This window comes from Frankliniella occidentalis, unplaced genomic scaffold (genome assembly GCF_000697945.3).
Source record: "Frankliniella occidentalis isolate FOCC.00 unplaced genomic scaffold, Focc_3.1 Scaffold279, whole genome shotgun sequence".
NCBI lineage: Eukaryota > Metazoa > Arthropoda > Insecta > Thysanoptera > Thripidae > Frankliniella > Frankliniella occidentalis.
Window position 1 is genome coordinate 51,645 of NW_026267405.1, and position 14,353 is coordinate 65,997.

At 40.1% G+C, this 14,353-nt stretch overlaps 3 protein-coding genes across 14 annotated transcripts in view; 1 reads left to right on the top strand and 2 right to left on the bottom strand.

The window, feature by feature from the left end:
• Nucleotides 1-68: 68 nt before the first annotated feature.
• On the bottom strand, nucleotides 69-5,478 carry LOC113206174 (inosine triphosphate pyrophosphatase). Of its 10 annotated transcripts, XM_052273513.1 has the most exons (6): nucleotides 5,343-5,361; nucleotides 4,964-5,072; nucleotides 4,119-4,239; nucleotides 3,980-4,015; nucleotides 3,521-3,671; nucleotides 1,413-3,039 (listed from the first exon to the last, which is right to left on the bottom strand). In XM_052273513.1, the coding sequence occupies exons 3-6, from the start codon at nucleotides 4,203-4,205 to the stop codon at nucleotides 1,919-1,921; spliced, it is 1,395 nt and encodes a 464-aa protein (XP_052129473.1). In that variant the 5' UTR covers nucleotides 4,206-4,239; nucleotides 4,964-5,072; nucleotides 5,343-5,361; the 3' UTR covers nucleotides 1,413-1,918. The 10 variants fall into 10 exon arrangements, with proteins under 10 accessions (XP_026277909.1, XP_026277910.1, XP_052129473.1 ...); XM_026422124.2 differs by lacking the exons at nucleotides 1,413-3,039; nucleotides 4,964-5,072; nucleotides 5,343-5,361 and adding exons at nucleotides 69-1,075; nucleotides 4,791-4,951; XM_026422122.2 differs by lacking the exon at nucleotides 4,964-5,072 and having other exon boundaries at nucleotides 5,343-5,478.
• LOC113206177 (uncharacterized) lies at nucleotides 5,386-6,625 on the top strand. The gene is made up of 3 exons (XM_026422133.2): nucleotides 5,386-5,722; nucleotides 5,975-6,047; nucleotides 6,177-6,625. Exons 1-3 carry the CDS (start codon nucleotides 5,462-5,464, stop codon nucleotides 6,212-6,214), a joined length of 372 nt encoding a protein of 123 aa, XP_026277918.1. The 5' UTR covers nucleotides 5,386-5,461; the 3' UTR covers nucleotides 6,215-6,625.
• Nucleotides 6,523-14,353, bottom strand: part of LOC113206171 (pseudouridylate synthase RPUSD2-like) — a 13,121-nt gene continuing 5,290 nt past the window's right edge. For all 3 annotated transcript variants that reach the window (XM_052273517.1, XM_052273519.1, XM_052273518.1), the window contains 5 exons: nucleotides 12,729-12,949; nucleotides 12,407-12,603; nucleotides 11,607-11,810; nucleotides 11,044-11,516; nucleotides 6,523-10,954 (listed from right to left, as the gene is read on the bottom strand). In XM_052273517.1, coding sequence (XP_052129477.1) covers nucleotides 10,883-10,954; nucleotides 11,044-11,516; nucleotides 11,607-11,810; nucleotides 12,407-12,603; nucleotides 12,729-12,949 — 1,167 coding nt within the window. In that variant the 3' untranslated portion in view covers nucleotides 6,523-10,882. The remainder of the gene's footprint in view (nucleotides 10,955-11,043; nucleotides 11,517-11,606; nucleotides 11,811-12,406; nucleotides 12,604-12,728; nucleotides 12,950-14,353) is intronic.

Here is a 14,353-nt window from a genome sequence, read left to right on the forward strand (position 1 = left end):
AATAAAATTGATTTACTGGCCTGTGAAACTTCAACAATAGAGGTAGAGGTCAAATGATCAAGAAATAATTCATAACAAAAACAGTATATTGTCAATAAATATGTGCATCACCTTCACAGCAAGGTTCTCCTCACATTTTTGAACATGATAACCATTAGGTAGAAATTAAACAAAGTTGTATCAAGATCATCAAGTACATCTTGTAGTCAAAGAACAAAATTTATGAAATGCCATAAATGAGAAACCTACTTGGCACAAACTGCAAAAGCTGTGGTTTAAATTAATGCCAAAATGAATGGAGCATAAGCATAATGGTGTGCCATGAGCTTTGCCAGCAGAGCTCGCCTAAAAAGTTGCAATAGATAATGAGTGTGTATACTATGCAACACCCATACTAGTGCATATTTTTACTAGTGCATTTGCTGCTGCTTGCAGTGCTTAATTACAATGAACTTAACAAATGTCATTTTCTTTAAAAATATATGGAAAAAAAATAAATTTGCATCTGATTCAGAAATTTCTGAAAAACTACAGTTCATAGGTTTTATCACATTGTGAAACATCTCCACAAGTACCATCACTACACAACTTATTTCCGAAAACTTAAATCCTACAATGTAAGTCAAGTTTGAGCTTTTAGAGGAAGACAGATGTACACATAAACTTTACAGGGAAGGCAAGGAATGTCATGATATTGACAGATACCTGTTTTAAGCCAGCTTTAGGCTTTTCTGTCCCAGGAATTAATTACTGGAGGTAAAATGTTCTCTTAATTTTGCCAAAGCTCGACTTCGATGAGATATCTTATTTTTCTCATCCTTTGGCATTTCAGCAAAAGTAAGCTCGTAACCACTGGGTTGAAAACATGGGTCCCATCCAAAGTCTCCAGGCCCTCTTGGGCTGACAATAATACCATCTGTGCGTCCTCGAAATAATAAAACTTCACAATCATCATCACTACTTGCACAGAAACCAAAAGTGCAGAGAGCATATGCTGACTTATCTTCCCAGCCAGTCAGCATGCGATGCAGGCCTTCCGCCCCCAAAGTATCCTGAAACCACTTGATATATGGACCTGGTGGGCACAATAATGAAAGTAGTAGTAACAGCATGGACAATTTCAGAACCCATAAAAGAATTTGTAAGAGGACCATTCACTAAGTCCTTGGTTGAGAAGTGTTTGATATACCATTAGAAGGTACAGCGTCTATTCAAACAAAGGAGGAATATACAAAATTATCATTTTTTTTTTAGTCAGTAATTTTTGTAAATGGTTACTTGATTAGAAGATTTTTCCTTCTTCATAAATACCCTTTACATTTCAGTCTTGCACTTTCCAACAAATCCATTAATAGTGTGCTACGAGTTCTAAATTCTTTTAACAGGATCACAATCAGAGGATAAATACATCCTCACTAAACATTTTTACATTTATTTCCACTTATGTCCAATAAATATATACAATACAATGAGAGTGAAAATTAACAAGTGGGATGCCATAGCCACCAAAAATAAAGAACTGAGGGTGAAAAGACAGGCTAATAAAATATTAAATAAAATTGATTCTGATAGGTAGAATGAAACTTAAATACAAGAAATGATTACTTAAACATGACTCATGTTCCAACTCTCCAATAAAATAATGACACAATTTCATGAAAAATATTGATTTTAACATAATCTCATGTCCCAATCTCTGCAGAAACAAATATCGTAGTAAAGAAAATATATCAGTTGGGTTCAAAGGGAATAGTTTCCTTAGTTTCTTACAGCACCATGTGGTTTTCCTTTGAGAAGTATCACACATACAAATAAAAGTCAGCATAAAACCTTTGTCAAAGATCTGCTTAGCAAACACGATTAGGGAACTAAATCAAACACTTAGTTTTTCTACCCAGTAAGGTAAATTATAGTAATTTTACAATGAATTGCCTGTACTTTGTATCACAACACTAAGAGGACGACAGAGTTTAAGATTCTGCCTTGAACTGGCATTCAAATCAGTATTCAGTAACACCATTTTCTCCTCACGTTGCTGTTTATTAAAACAATACATGTGTGACCAGCCATTATCAGATGGGCTTGATGATCTTGAGTTCGTACTTGAGTCATCCTGATCCCAACTGGCCATACCACAGTGCCGCCGAGGAAAGCGTGATGAGCTTGTGTGATAACGATCCCTATTTTTACAATGTTTTTCCATGTGTTCTAAACTATCTCCATGATTGTCAATCATGCCTCTTACAGTATTCCGTAAAAGTAAGGATCCTAGAGGTGAAGACAAAGGAACTGAACAATTTCGACGCATACATTGCTTAGAAGCAGCACGCCTCTGTCGATTATGAATAGAATTATGAATTGGTCGAGGTCCTCGAGTTGGTTGCAAACCAAGGTATTGCATTACTTGTTCCTGACTCTGCCAGCTAGTAACATTGCTACCAACATGATGCTTCTCATGCATGCGTACGTCTGCAGAGGAAGAGAACTCTCTATCACACCAGCTGCACATATAGATATCCATTTGTTGTTGCTGTTGGTCAACCAATGTCCTCTTAGGTAACAAAGTCTTGCGAGGACTCAAAGGAGCCTGATCATAAATCTGGTTCAACTTTCTCATAGTAATTATATGTTTCCTACTTGCAAGGTGAAAAAGGCTAACAAGTCCATCTTGAGTTTCACGAATTCTGATTTGGTTTGGCCACATTGCATAGAGACGAGAACAGAATCGAAGTAAGTACTCAGCACCATGATATGAATAACATCTACATACTAAAGTCTTCAACCAAGGCTTCCAGCGGTCAGCAACTGCAGGTACTTTGCGTAGGGGAAATACAAATGGAAATCCCACAGGCCACCAAGCAGGTGCTCTTGCTGGTTTAGAACCTAAACTGCATTGCACCATGAAAGGGATGAAGCGTTCCAACTGCGATTCCGTGATTTCTTCTAGACATGTTGGATGTCCTTCAGCAAAGAGAAGTGGAAGGTTGCAGATCACAGTTTCTCGCTGCAGCGAAGGATGTGGTTTTCGTGGAACACGACCTACCCCGCAAGGGTAAAATTTGTTACTTTCAGTTTGATGACATGTCTTCTGTACAGTAAGAGATACATCACAATTCCTACATCAAAATATATTAACTTATTAGCTGGCAAGCTGGTCTTATTGTGTTTTTTTCTGTTTTTCCCACCCTCTCCCCTTACACTTTGAAGATCCAGATATCCTCCTTTGCTCTGAATATGACATTATGATAAAGGGAGGGCCATTAAATAAAAAAAACAAACTGTTATTGACTTCATGATTAGAAAAAATTCAGCTAAAATACAAAGGCCAAGGGCCCTTCAGCAAGTTCTGAGAATGCTTCATCACTCTCAACCAAGGGACAATTGTAATATCCATAAACTCAAAAATGACAGTGCATATTTTCAACAATCAGGCATCAGTGAGATTAAAAGTTGTATTTGGGAGAAACTCTAGTTGACATAGGCCTAACAGAATTATTTACCAAAAAGTAAAGTGACATACCTGGTAATCCACCCATGGCATTGAAGCACAAGCACGAATCTTCCACCAGGGCAGGTCCATTAACAATTTTAGCAGCTGCCTTTGCCTTCTGTTTGCAAATGTAATCTGAATCCCCTTGGTATTCTGGAAGATCCAACTTCTTGGACACCAACTGCAAAAGAAAAATAATAGCAGAACATCAAAGTTTTGGGAGCAGTAAAGGGGAAATGAAAAGAAATGGTACTTTGCACCAAAGCAGAATGTTAGCATCAATCTGAAGCTGAGGAATTAAAGACACAAGGCAGAAATGAATGGATGCGAGGGGCATAGGGTCAACTGAGATCAAGTACAAAATATGTCCTATATCATATTGCATTCTACACAGGCAGTGAGCCAACAGATATCAACCATGGTAATAATTTCTGCTTGAATGCACCCAAGAGGCAACTCCAATGCAAAATGCACACCATTTTACATTACCGGTATAAAGCTAGCTGAAGATGTGATTTCGCCCTCCTACACAAACAAAAGTACTAAAGATCCTTGAAGGTTCATCCCATACTCTTTGACCTTCCAAGGTGCAATAGCTTCAAAGATACAAAACATAAAATTTATTTACCTTGTGTGGAAACTTCTGACCAAGAATTTGAGTGACTTCTTCCAATTTCTTGGAGTTACCAGTCACAAAAACAACTGGTTCACCCATCGTATTGCTCCTGAGGAAATGCTTGACAATGAACCTGCACAGAAAGACAAGAAGTAACTTTTCAGTGTTCAATTTACTGACAATAAGGAGGTTTGTACACAACGATATTTGTCTGGTGATTACAATGAATCATATCAGAGCTCCCTTTGAGCATAACCCAAAGTGGAGGTGAATGATAACAAAGTTAACAGTAAAAAGAAAGAGGCTGACAGCCTTAATCTGATAACTGATGCTATAACCTAACACTTCATTTACATAGCTTAAGACACTTGTAATGAGGAAAAGAATCCAAAGAGTCCTTAACAAAACGAAATGCACAATACCAATGACACTATCAAACACAACTGTTGAAGCAATCACACTCAATTTATCATCCAGTGCTTGACACTGTAGTGGCGCCACAGGCTTGGCCTTCGGAGTCAGACACCGAGCTGCCTTTGCAACCCCCTGCAGCCTGCATAGACCCCCTTACGACCATCACGTACGTACAAGCCAAGAGCAGCTGCTGAGTTTTACAGTGACATAATGGTTTCCCCGACATTGTGAAGAAAGGATAAAACTATGAAGACTAAAGAAAAAAGTTACCTTAAATCCAAAACATCGAAATATTGCCGAAATTGAAGGAGAAAAACAAGCACTGACTTCACCACCACCACCACCCTCGGCTGCGCTACAACCACTGCCACAACCACTACCAACCACGGCCACAGCGCACCTTGGGGCTGTTGGTCCTGGGGACAAATCGCTAAGACACACACCTGCCTGCAGTAAGAAGACGCGTTGGCTTAGGCAATTTAGGACACGATTTCGCAAATTTGGCGAATCCTCGACCAGAGTTCACCGTCCTCCAGAGTGGTCATCGACTTGCTGAAACCGAGGGGGAACGGGACATGGAAAGGCGCGAAAGGTACCGAGGGTTTGAAAACGTGGTGGTCAAAACAATAACATTCAGAGCAGAATTTAGTTCTGAATGTATGTTTAAGAAAAAGTTTAGTTGCTCAAAACTGCACAAAAACTCGTTTCTCAATTTTACAATAAACAGTATGGAATGAAAGAGCTGTCAAATTGCAAAGTGCCAATTTTTTTCTGTAAAACAAAGGGCACGGAACGTGATTGAAATTGCCTGTTGTTACCAACCTTCCAAATTTTATTGCTGAAGCCGATTTTGCCTTCGAACTTGCGTCATTCTTTACAGTGGCGCATGGAAGGTACAGTTGCTCTCTGCACTTCTTCCCTCATTTTGCAGTTTCATTGCGATGGATGAAGAGGCGGACCTCGTTATCGTCGCCACAGACGATCCGTTGCCTCTACCCCTACAGGAAGAATCTGAATCGGCCACTGAGGATAGAAGGACTAGAAGAACAAGAACTGCGCCAAGAACTGTTCAAACTAAACGTCACATTTTTGATAGACACGGTTCAAGGCCCGTTCCTTTCAAGCATTCAAGTATGAAGGCTACTGTCGTCGTTGATGAAATGTTTCCCGAGGGTGCTGGACCCTATGTTGACATTGACGAGGTAGGCGTACTATACCATGGCCAACTTCGTGGGGGCCTATAACCTCTCCTCTGTCCATTGTTTAGCTTTGAGCAGATAATCTGCATTTTGTGAAATTTGAGACCGTCTTCATGACATAGTTTTTCGTATGGGTCGAAAGAAGGTGTCATTCCTCTTCATTTGTGCTCGTTCTATTTTCATTTTAGGGTTTCATGTAGTCGTTGATTTGAACACAAACTGTTATCAACTCAACTGTCATTTTGCTCTCTACAGGCTGGTGGATCTAGTGGACTTCTAATGGACCTTGCAGCCAACGAGAAGTCAGTACACACTGATTTCTTCAATCGTAAGTAGTAGGGTCATTTTTCATTCATTTTAACTTTGTTAGTACTTCGTTACTTTGTGACGTTTCATCTAGTGAGACAAGAATAGAATCTGTATATTTGAGTATTATCCAATACTTCTACTCTTGCAGAGTTTGAAGACTTATACGATGATGAAGATCTAGCATGAACCTTGGAACCTGAAACTGTTACCTGATGGAGCATTCACAATTAGAATTGTTTCTTTTATTTCTATCTTTATTTAATTTTTTTGCATTGCTCCTTTACTCATAAGTTGTATTTATTGATTATGACTAAGCACTTAAGTTTCCCAGATGTTAAGTAAATTTGTTTATATACTGTATGTTCTCTTTAAGACTATTAAAGATGAAAAAGTATTAGTTTCGAGCCTTAGTTATCTGTGATCAATCGCATATGTTAGTTGGATGGAATGAAGTTTCCTGCTGTAGGTTCATGAGGGTAATTGGGCAAAGTGCATCATTTTCAAATCCTTTATTAAAATGTATCTACACATCATTGTGATAACTTACTTTAAATTTATTCTTAATAGTACAATTCAACATTAAATTTTTAAAAATTGTCTCAGCAGTTTCTTTTCAGGCTCTCGTCAAATGATGCTTTATCTAAATATCACATCTGTTGTAGAATATGAACTCCAGACATTCTAACTATAGAAGGTCCTGCTGCCTACCATATAGCTCACATTTACATAAACAAAATAGCAAACATGAAATCAACAAGGATACTTTCAACTTTATGGTAAACATCAATATTAAGGTGGTGTTGTCAACAAATAACTTTGTGCTTACAAAAGTCGCCATCTTTTGAACACACTGAAAGGGTAAACAAGTGACTCTTCAAAAACTTGCCACTTAATTCACTTAAAACTCAACACACAAACTGAAATTGCAACATTGCTAAAGGTGGGACGATAATTGAATTTTTTCAGAGTATTTAAATCTGAAAACAGTGGTATTTCATTTAAAAAGAAACACATGCAAGTTCCCCCATTCAGTACTGGCTTTAATTTCAAAATTCATATCAATCTGATACTGATATGTTAAAATTACTTGTATACCTTGATTAAATAAAAATCATGAGTTACCTTAAACAGATTGCTCCCTCATTGTTCCAAAAATTGAATTCAAGCAATATGTACTGGCTGGGAGGAGGCAATTATAATGTAGAAATGGCATTCTGTAGTATGTTCACATTTTAAATACAATTCCTATTGAATCGATAATTATCTCCAGTAGTCTGCTACAAAGAACTGATCCATTATAACATTAACAAAAATTGCAGGAAGTATTGAAAAAGAAAAAAAAAAAAAAAAAAAAAAAAAAAACTCTTTCAAGCAACAAAAATTAATGACAAATATAATAATTATAATAACATTTATAAAATGGGATGTGAATCATTGTCGACAATATCACTAGCGTTTCTTATTCAGAAACTGCATCACATCTTGGCAACAAACAGAGAACTTGCACAAGGCTTTTTGAAGAAGTTCTGAGAGCACAGCATCTATCTCACCCAGAACAGGTTGTGGAAAATATCTGTTAGAGAAAAGGAGTTCTACAGCATTATGATGGCTTAACAGCAATTGTCATCATTCACCAAAAGAGAAGAGAAAAATAAATTTGAAAGGTCATCTCCCATTTTATCTAAAGGGAACAGAATGGAATAGTACCATGCTCATTTGTTTCATTCTTAATTTTGCATCCTTATTCCAGAACAATTGCGGACCAACCTATTGACTAAATACATTTCCAAACCACTAAGGGCTAGTTGGGTAATTACTCAGCCTGATACCCTACACAGACATTAAGCTAATGATGTTACTTTTTGCTGGAATGCAATCATTTTTAAACACATTCTTTTTCACAACCTATATTCTCTTAAGGGAATATTGTTGAAGCTACAAGTTAGTAACAAAAATATGATGTAGACTCAGCTGGATCATGTTAATAGTTGCACAAAATCATTTCTGCACAAAATGGAGAAAAGAGGTGATGCTTAAGGTTGCAGAATATTGTGAAAGGCAAGGCCTTGGGCATGGTAAACCTTCAAGATTGTCTGTTGGTGTACGGATGAATGTAAGAATCAAAGTCTGTTACCCTGACATTCACATCAAAGCATAAATGGTCATACATATTATTTAGGTAATCGGGAAGTCAGAGAGATATGATTAATTGAGGATGAAAAGATTCTACAATTCTGTCAGGAATTACCTGGAGTGGCTATGCACTCTCTGTTACCAAATAACTAGCTTGTATTCCAAGCCAAGCCAAGCCCAATTATCATAAAAAACAGAATTTTTGAAATCTTTTCATCCACTTATGAGAAAGAAAGACAACAAAGCAGCACTCAATGCAAGACGTTCAAAAACCACAATGAAATATTTTGAACAAAAGTAAACACCCTGTCTGAGATGCAGTCCAAATTGATTGTTCACAAAAACATTAAGTTCTGTAGTTCTATACTTGCAACTCTTGCAGAAATTTTTTTGTAGAAAAAAAAAAATAAAAAAAAAAAAAATGTATACAGCTGGAAATTTGCAAACAAATTATAATGTGGGAAAAATTTGACAGGGTAGTGCAAGAGTAGCTTTCATCTCAGTCTGGTGCTGCCTTGCTGTACAGACACAGGCCACACTTTTTCTTTCACTCCCACATACACACACGCATGCATACTCACACACATACACAATCACACTAATAAAGCTACGCTCCTAGTAAAGAGAATCACCCTGGCATTAAAGACTATGCTAAAATATTGTAAAATAGACACAATCTAGCTTTAAATTTTCTTACATTTCAGAGAACACCCTTGATATTCAGTATCTACAAGATAAGCAAAACACTTTGAAAATAAAAGAATTTTAGTTTTATATTAAATGTATCTTGTAGAAGCCAATTTTCCATTATAAATTATGCTTTTGAATTACGTGTAAGAATTGTATAGGTACAAAACTTGAAATGAAACTGTGTTCATATTTTCTATCTATGGTTCTGAATAACATCAACCTGTTGTAGAAAGGGTCAACTATTTTACATAAATTTTTTCTACGCTATCTGTAGTATAAATATCCTAAACTTTGAAAAAGCAACAATCTGAAAGAGAGGTGTGCATGTCCTCTTTGAGAGCTATAAGGGTCCTACAATCCAGCCAACACACTTTCACTGCCAAATTTACAAGGACTTAATTGTTTTACAGCCTCAATATAGCATTTTGTTTGGCCCTCAGATTTGGTAAAGAAAATTAAACTCAATACAAAACCCTGTACAGTTTGCTTTAAACTTGTCTAGATAGCCAATATTGTGACTGGTGGCGCCTTTGACACGTACATTTTAACTTATGGTTTCAAATGACAGCCAACACTAAGAGCAAAGAAATGGATGCTTACACAGAAGATACATTTAAATTAGTCCACATTATTAGAATTGGTGTATTTCTTTCACAAATATATCAAGAGAAGCATGCATCCAAATAAGGCACATCTCATATATAACTGCTTTCCCTCCTCTCGTTAAGAATGCCTCATTAGTATCATGGGATGTAATGTTAAAGAACTCCACCCAAAATACCATTTTTTGTAACAATGGGCTGTATGTGTCATTTTAAATTTGACATTTTTGGTCGGACGCTCATGAAGCAACCACCTAGTGAATGCTTTCATGATGGAGGGGTAAGATCATGCCTGACCATAAGAAGTGAGAAACGCCCCCTCATATCATCACAGAAACATTAAAATATAGCAATTACAAAAATACAATGTAGATAGATGATTGAATTGTGAAGAATCAGGTGGTTGATTCTTCACATCATCCTTTGGTCTGAATCTGATCATCACATAAAATAAAAGAAAATGTCTTACCTCTACAGTTATCATAGAGTCAATATAGCTACTCAAAAATTTGCACTGCAATTTTGTCATAAAATCAAGCTATAAATCAATATGCTATATACAATGCTCATTTAAGATGTTACAGTACTTAAAAAAACCCTTAAAAAAACAAACTCTACTGCACAAAGGTGTGAAAAGAAAGATAAGATATTCAAAACATTGTTTTTAGCGTTATGTACAAGGTCCAAGATTGTTTTTTTCTTTTTTTGGTACAAAGGACTATTCATCAAATAATTAAGGCAACACTGTTTTGTCTTACAAATACATGCGCAGCATTTTTTTCTTCTAAATATCGCATATTCTTGAAAAAATGGCAACATTTGATATAGCTATGCTAATCACAAACAACCACAGTTCTCACAAATTTTATAGTTAAAGAGCTACCCTCTTGAATTAAGAACAAAATGAAAGTACTGGTTTCACAGCACAAATCATCATCATCACTATTACCTTTAAAGGATTTATACCACAGCAAAAGACTAAAGTACAATTAAAATAGAGATAACAGCAGGGAAAAGATAGGAAGACAGACAGAAGAGCAAGAAAAATTTGAAACTCGGAATGGCAGAGAGACAAGAAGCAAAAGTTGGACATACATACAACAAGAACTATATGTCCAAGAAATCAGCTAATAGAAAAAAGAAAAACTAAAATATCACTAAAAGACGAGCAGACAATATTACATATAAGTTGATGATGATACGTATCCTCACAATTCATAACTGATATCACACCGCAACAAAAATATTTAACAAAACAAGGAAAATCTCAGCTTTACAGACAGAAATGAGGAGATGGAACGCAATTTCCTTGCTTCATCCTGATTTTTCAGACCACCCTCACAATGAATGAAAGCTTCACACAGATAAATTTGTGAAACTTGTATATGATTCCATCAAGGAGGTGATGTTATTGTATTTTTGATTCTCATTAGTCATCAGGCTCACTCCAGTCTACCTTTGACCATTCTGGCAGCTCTGTCTCATACGACCAATCTGGCCCCTGAGGAAAACAGAAAGACGAATTGCTAGTAAACATAAGACTACCTTTTTCATGTTAGTACAGTCATTTTCTCCTGATTCCATGCTTACCCTGAATTTCCAGGCGTGGAGATACATGATGAGGTCTCTGGGTTTGGGGTCCCTGTAGCGAACTTTGCACTCGTAGCAGTGCGGGTCGTGGGTCATTTTGTCCTGTTGGAAGGCCAGATCTGGCGACTCGTGACCCGTCTGGGTGGCGACCGTCACCTTATTTCCGCCGCCGCCACTGCTACTGCCGCTGGCGCTGCTACTCGTGCTACCACTGGGACTGGGCGACGCCATACTGGTGCTCGTAGAGACCATACCGGTCGCTGTGCTGGTGCTCGTAGAGGCCATGCCATTCGCGACGCTGTTGGGAGCCAGGGCGGCCACCACGCTACTGCTGCTGGGGTTCACCAGGCCACTGACGATGTTGTTGTTGAGCGTCGTGCTATTGTTGTTGTTGGTGAAGGACGGGCCGGGGGCGTCCTCGCACGACCCGCAGGGCGAGGGCTCCCGGCTCACGTCGCCGTCGTCCTCGTCGCCTATAGCATTTCAACAACACACACCGTTTAGAAGGAAAGGGGCCCACGGACGAGCCTCACATTGACGTCACTGACGACCGCTCCCCGCACCTTTGTCCTCGTCCAGCTCCCGGCCCAGCGGCTTGAACATGGACAGGTCCGTGTCGCCGTCCATGCCCAGCCAGTTCTCGGCGTTGTGGATGTTGACCAGGTCCCGGATGAGCTCGTCGTCCGCCTTGCCGATCAGGCCGCCCTTGCCCTTGTTGGGGCCGAAGACCACGTGGTTGTAGAGCGGGTCGTTGACCACCGGGAAGCCTGCGGGTCGAGCAGAAGAGCACCGCGTCAAGTCACGGACGGCACGGGAGCCCCTGCCATCGGCGGCATAGGCCGCCCGCCGCACAGCCGCGCGCGCGACGCGGCGGCTGCCTACCCAGCCAGGCGCTCAACGCACCCCTGAGCTGCAGAGAGCCTCAGCTGTTTTTCCAATGCCGTTCAACTTCAAGGAGGGTGCCATCAATTCAGTGTGCGCTATTGGGTATTGCGCGTGCCGACAATAACAACTTTACAATGTTGAGCACGCAACTTGTCTCACAAATACGAAACTAAAAATTGGGTGAGGCCAGTGCGAGGCGTGAAGCCAACTGCTCGAACGAAGCAGTTGCTTGATAAATCATGGTACTCTCCGTCGAACAAGTGAACGGCATTAGTTGGTGCAGCTTACAACTGAGTTCAGAGAGCGGCTGAAAACGCCTGCAGTTGGCTGCATAGTCCACCCGCCGCACAGCGCTGTATCGTGCTGAGCGGCGGTTGCCTACCCAGCTGGGCGCTCGACCGCATAGAGCAGTAGTAATGCGCGAAACGGGTCTCTTTTCCGCCGATAGAGAAATGACCCTCGAACAAATGTTACGTACCCAGGTACTGCAAGTGCACTCTGATCTGGTGCATGCGGCCCGTGTGGGGTTTGCACAGCACCACGCTCGTATTGGTTCGGGGGTTGAAGCCCAGCTTCTTGAAGGAGGTGGCGCACTCCTTGCCCCGGGACGACACCTTGCACACGCCGATCTTGTAGGACACCACCTCAATCGGTTCCGTGCAGGTGATCTCCTCTCTAAAAAAATGACGGTTTTTGTACATTCAGCGATTTTAGTGAAAGGGAATTACTTTCGTACTGTTAAATTATTTGAACTAAAGGAGTCATTATTGCGTTCGATTTTTATTGCTGTTTGTACTCACTCGGGAAAGTCGCCCTCTACGCGGCAGACGTACTCCTTGGCCACCTGCCGGTTTCTGATCTGGTGCTCCATTTGGCGGGCCTTTTTGGGTGAGCGCCCGAACAGCAGCAATCCGCTCGTCAGCCGGTCCAGCCGGTGGATCGTGCGCAAGTTCTTCAGGTTGTACTCTTTGGCCAGAATGAAGACGACGGTGTTGTGCCTGTAGCGGCCGCACGGGTGCACCTGAAAAGCACGGGAGTCTATTTAGTTAGTGAGAAAGCGCTTGAATAAACTTAGTTTTTCAACGAAATAGTTCTACGGGAGTTTAAAGAAAGGATTGTCGCAATAGTTAAGAAAATTGACATTTCGTTATGAGCTATTGCTGAAATTTTAGAAGTGACATGGATGTGGTGCGCTGAAGGAATCTCACGTTTTTAATATATAGTGGACACCTAGTTATAATAATTTCTGGCAATAAACTAAAAACATGCCTTAACCATAAATATTAAAATGTGCACAAACACTCAACGTAACTTAAGACTAGCGAGCATATTTTTTTTTCAAACAAGAACAGCACTGAGATGAAGCATTTTGCACATCGCAAGGAAATCATGCGACTTACACGGCTTCTGCGAAGAGCATCAACTTTACCATGCAAACCAAAGCATAAAAATACATACATACAGCATAGGAAAACGGACTCAACCCATATCAACCACAAACGCACTACACTAAATACAAAAACCACCAGTACGTATCAAGTAACAGATACATTCACTATTTCAACGAAGGCGCGACTTGCAAGGTTCAGGTGTTTTGTCAAATTCCGCTGTGTCCATGCACTCTTCGCAAGAAGTTCAAAGCAAAGCACCCAAATCAGAAGTAATTGAGGAAAATAAATGACGTCGTGTTCCAATTAATAACGTCAACCCTTCAAGTTCAGCTGAGCAGGTTCAGGGTAGACTAGACAGGGCACAGCACATACAGAGGATAGGAATAATTAGAGAAAAAACTCATGGACGATCAATCAAGATGGCTTAGCATTTTGATTTGAGCGGGACCAAAACTGCGAGGAAACATTGTCAGCAGGAGGGTCAAATTATTTCCAAACCCCTTGTCACTTATAAAAACACGCGTGTATCATGCAGTTTCGCCCTGAATACCGTACTATTGGATTTCGTCAAGAAATTCTTTGCAAACACTTTGCAAATAATTGCGAAGGGCTCAGATGCTTTGCAGCTAAGACGTCGGTGTCGGCTGGTTTGCCCACTCTCTCCGCCTGTAAGGCGCCATGGCGCCTGCGGGTACGCAAATTGACCCTCCGACATCGACGTCTCCTCTGTTACACCCGGTACACACTTAAAAGTCAGCATATCAAGCACACAGATTCCGGGATGAAGTAAGTATACATATTCAGTGGGCCTGCTGGTAAATGCCCCACCGCACGTCGCCCAGGAGAACGAGCGCCCGAACACTGACGAATCACACCCTAAAGGAAACACCGAACTGAATAAGTATACTATTCATCATCCCGCCCTCAACTCTAACACGGCAGTCCGTTAGCCCTCGGGGTTCCACCCTCCGTGTTTTGAGGGCGTCATGTTAGAGGGAAAAAGAGGGGGGGGGGCAGAGAGAGAGAGAGAGGTG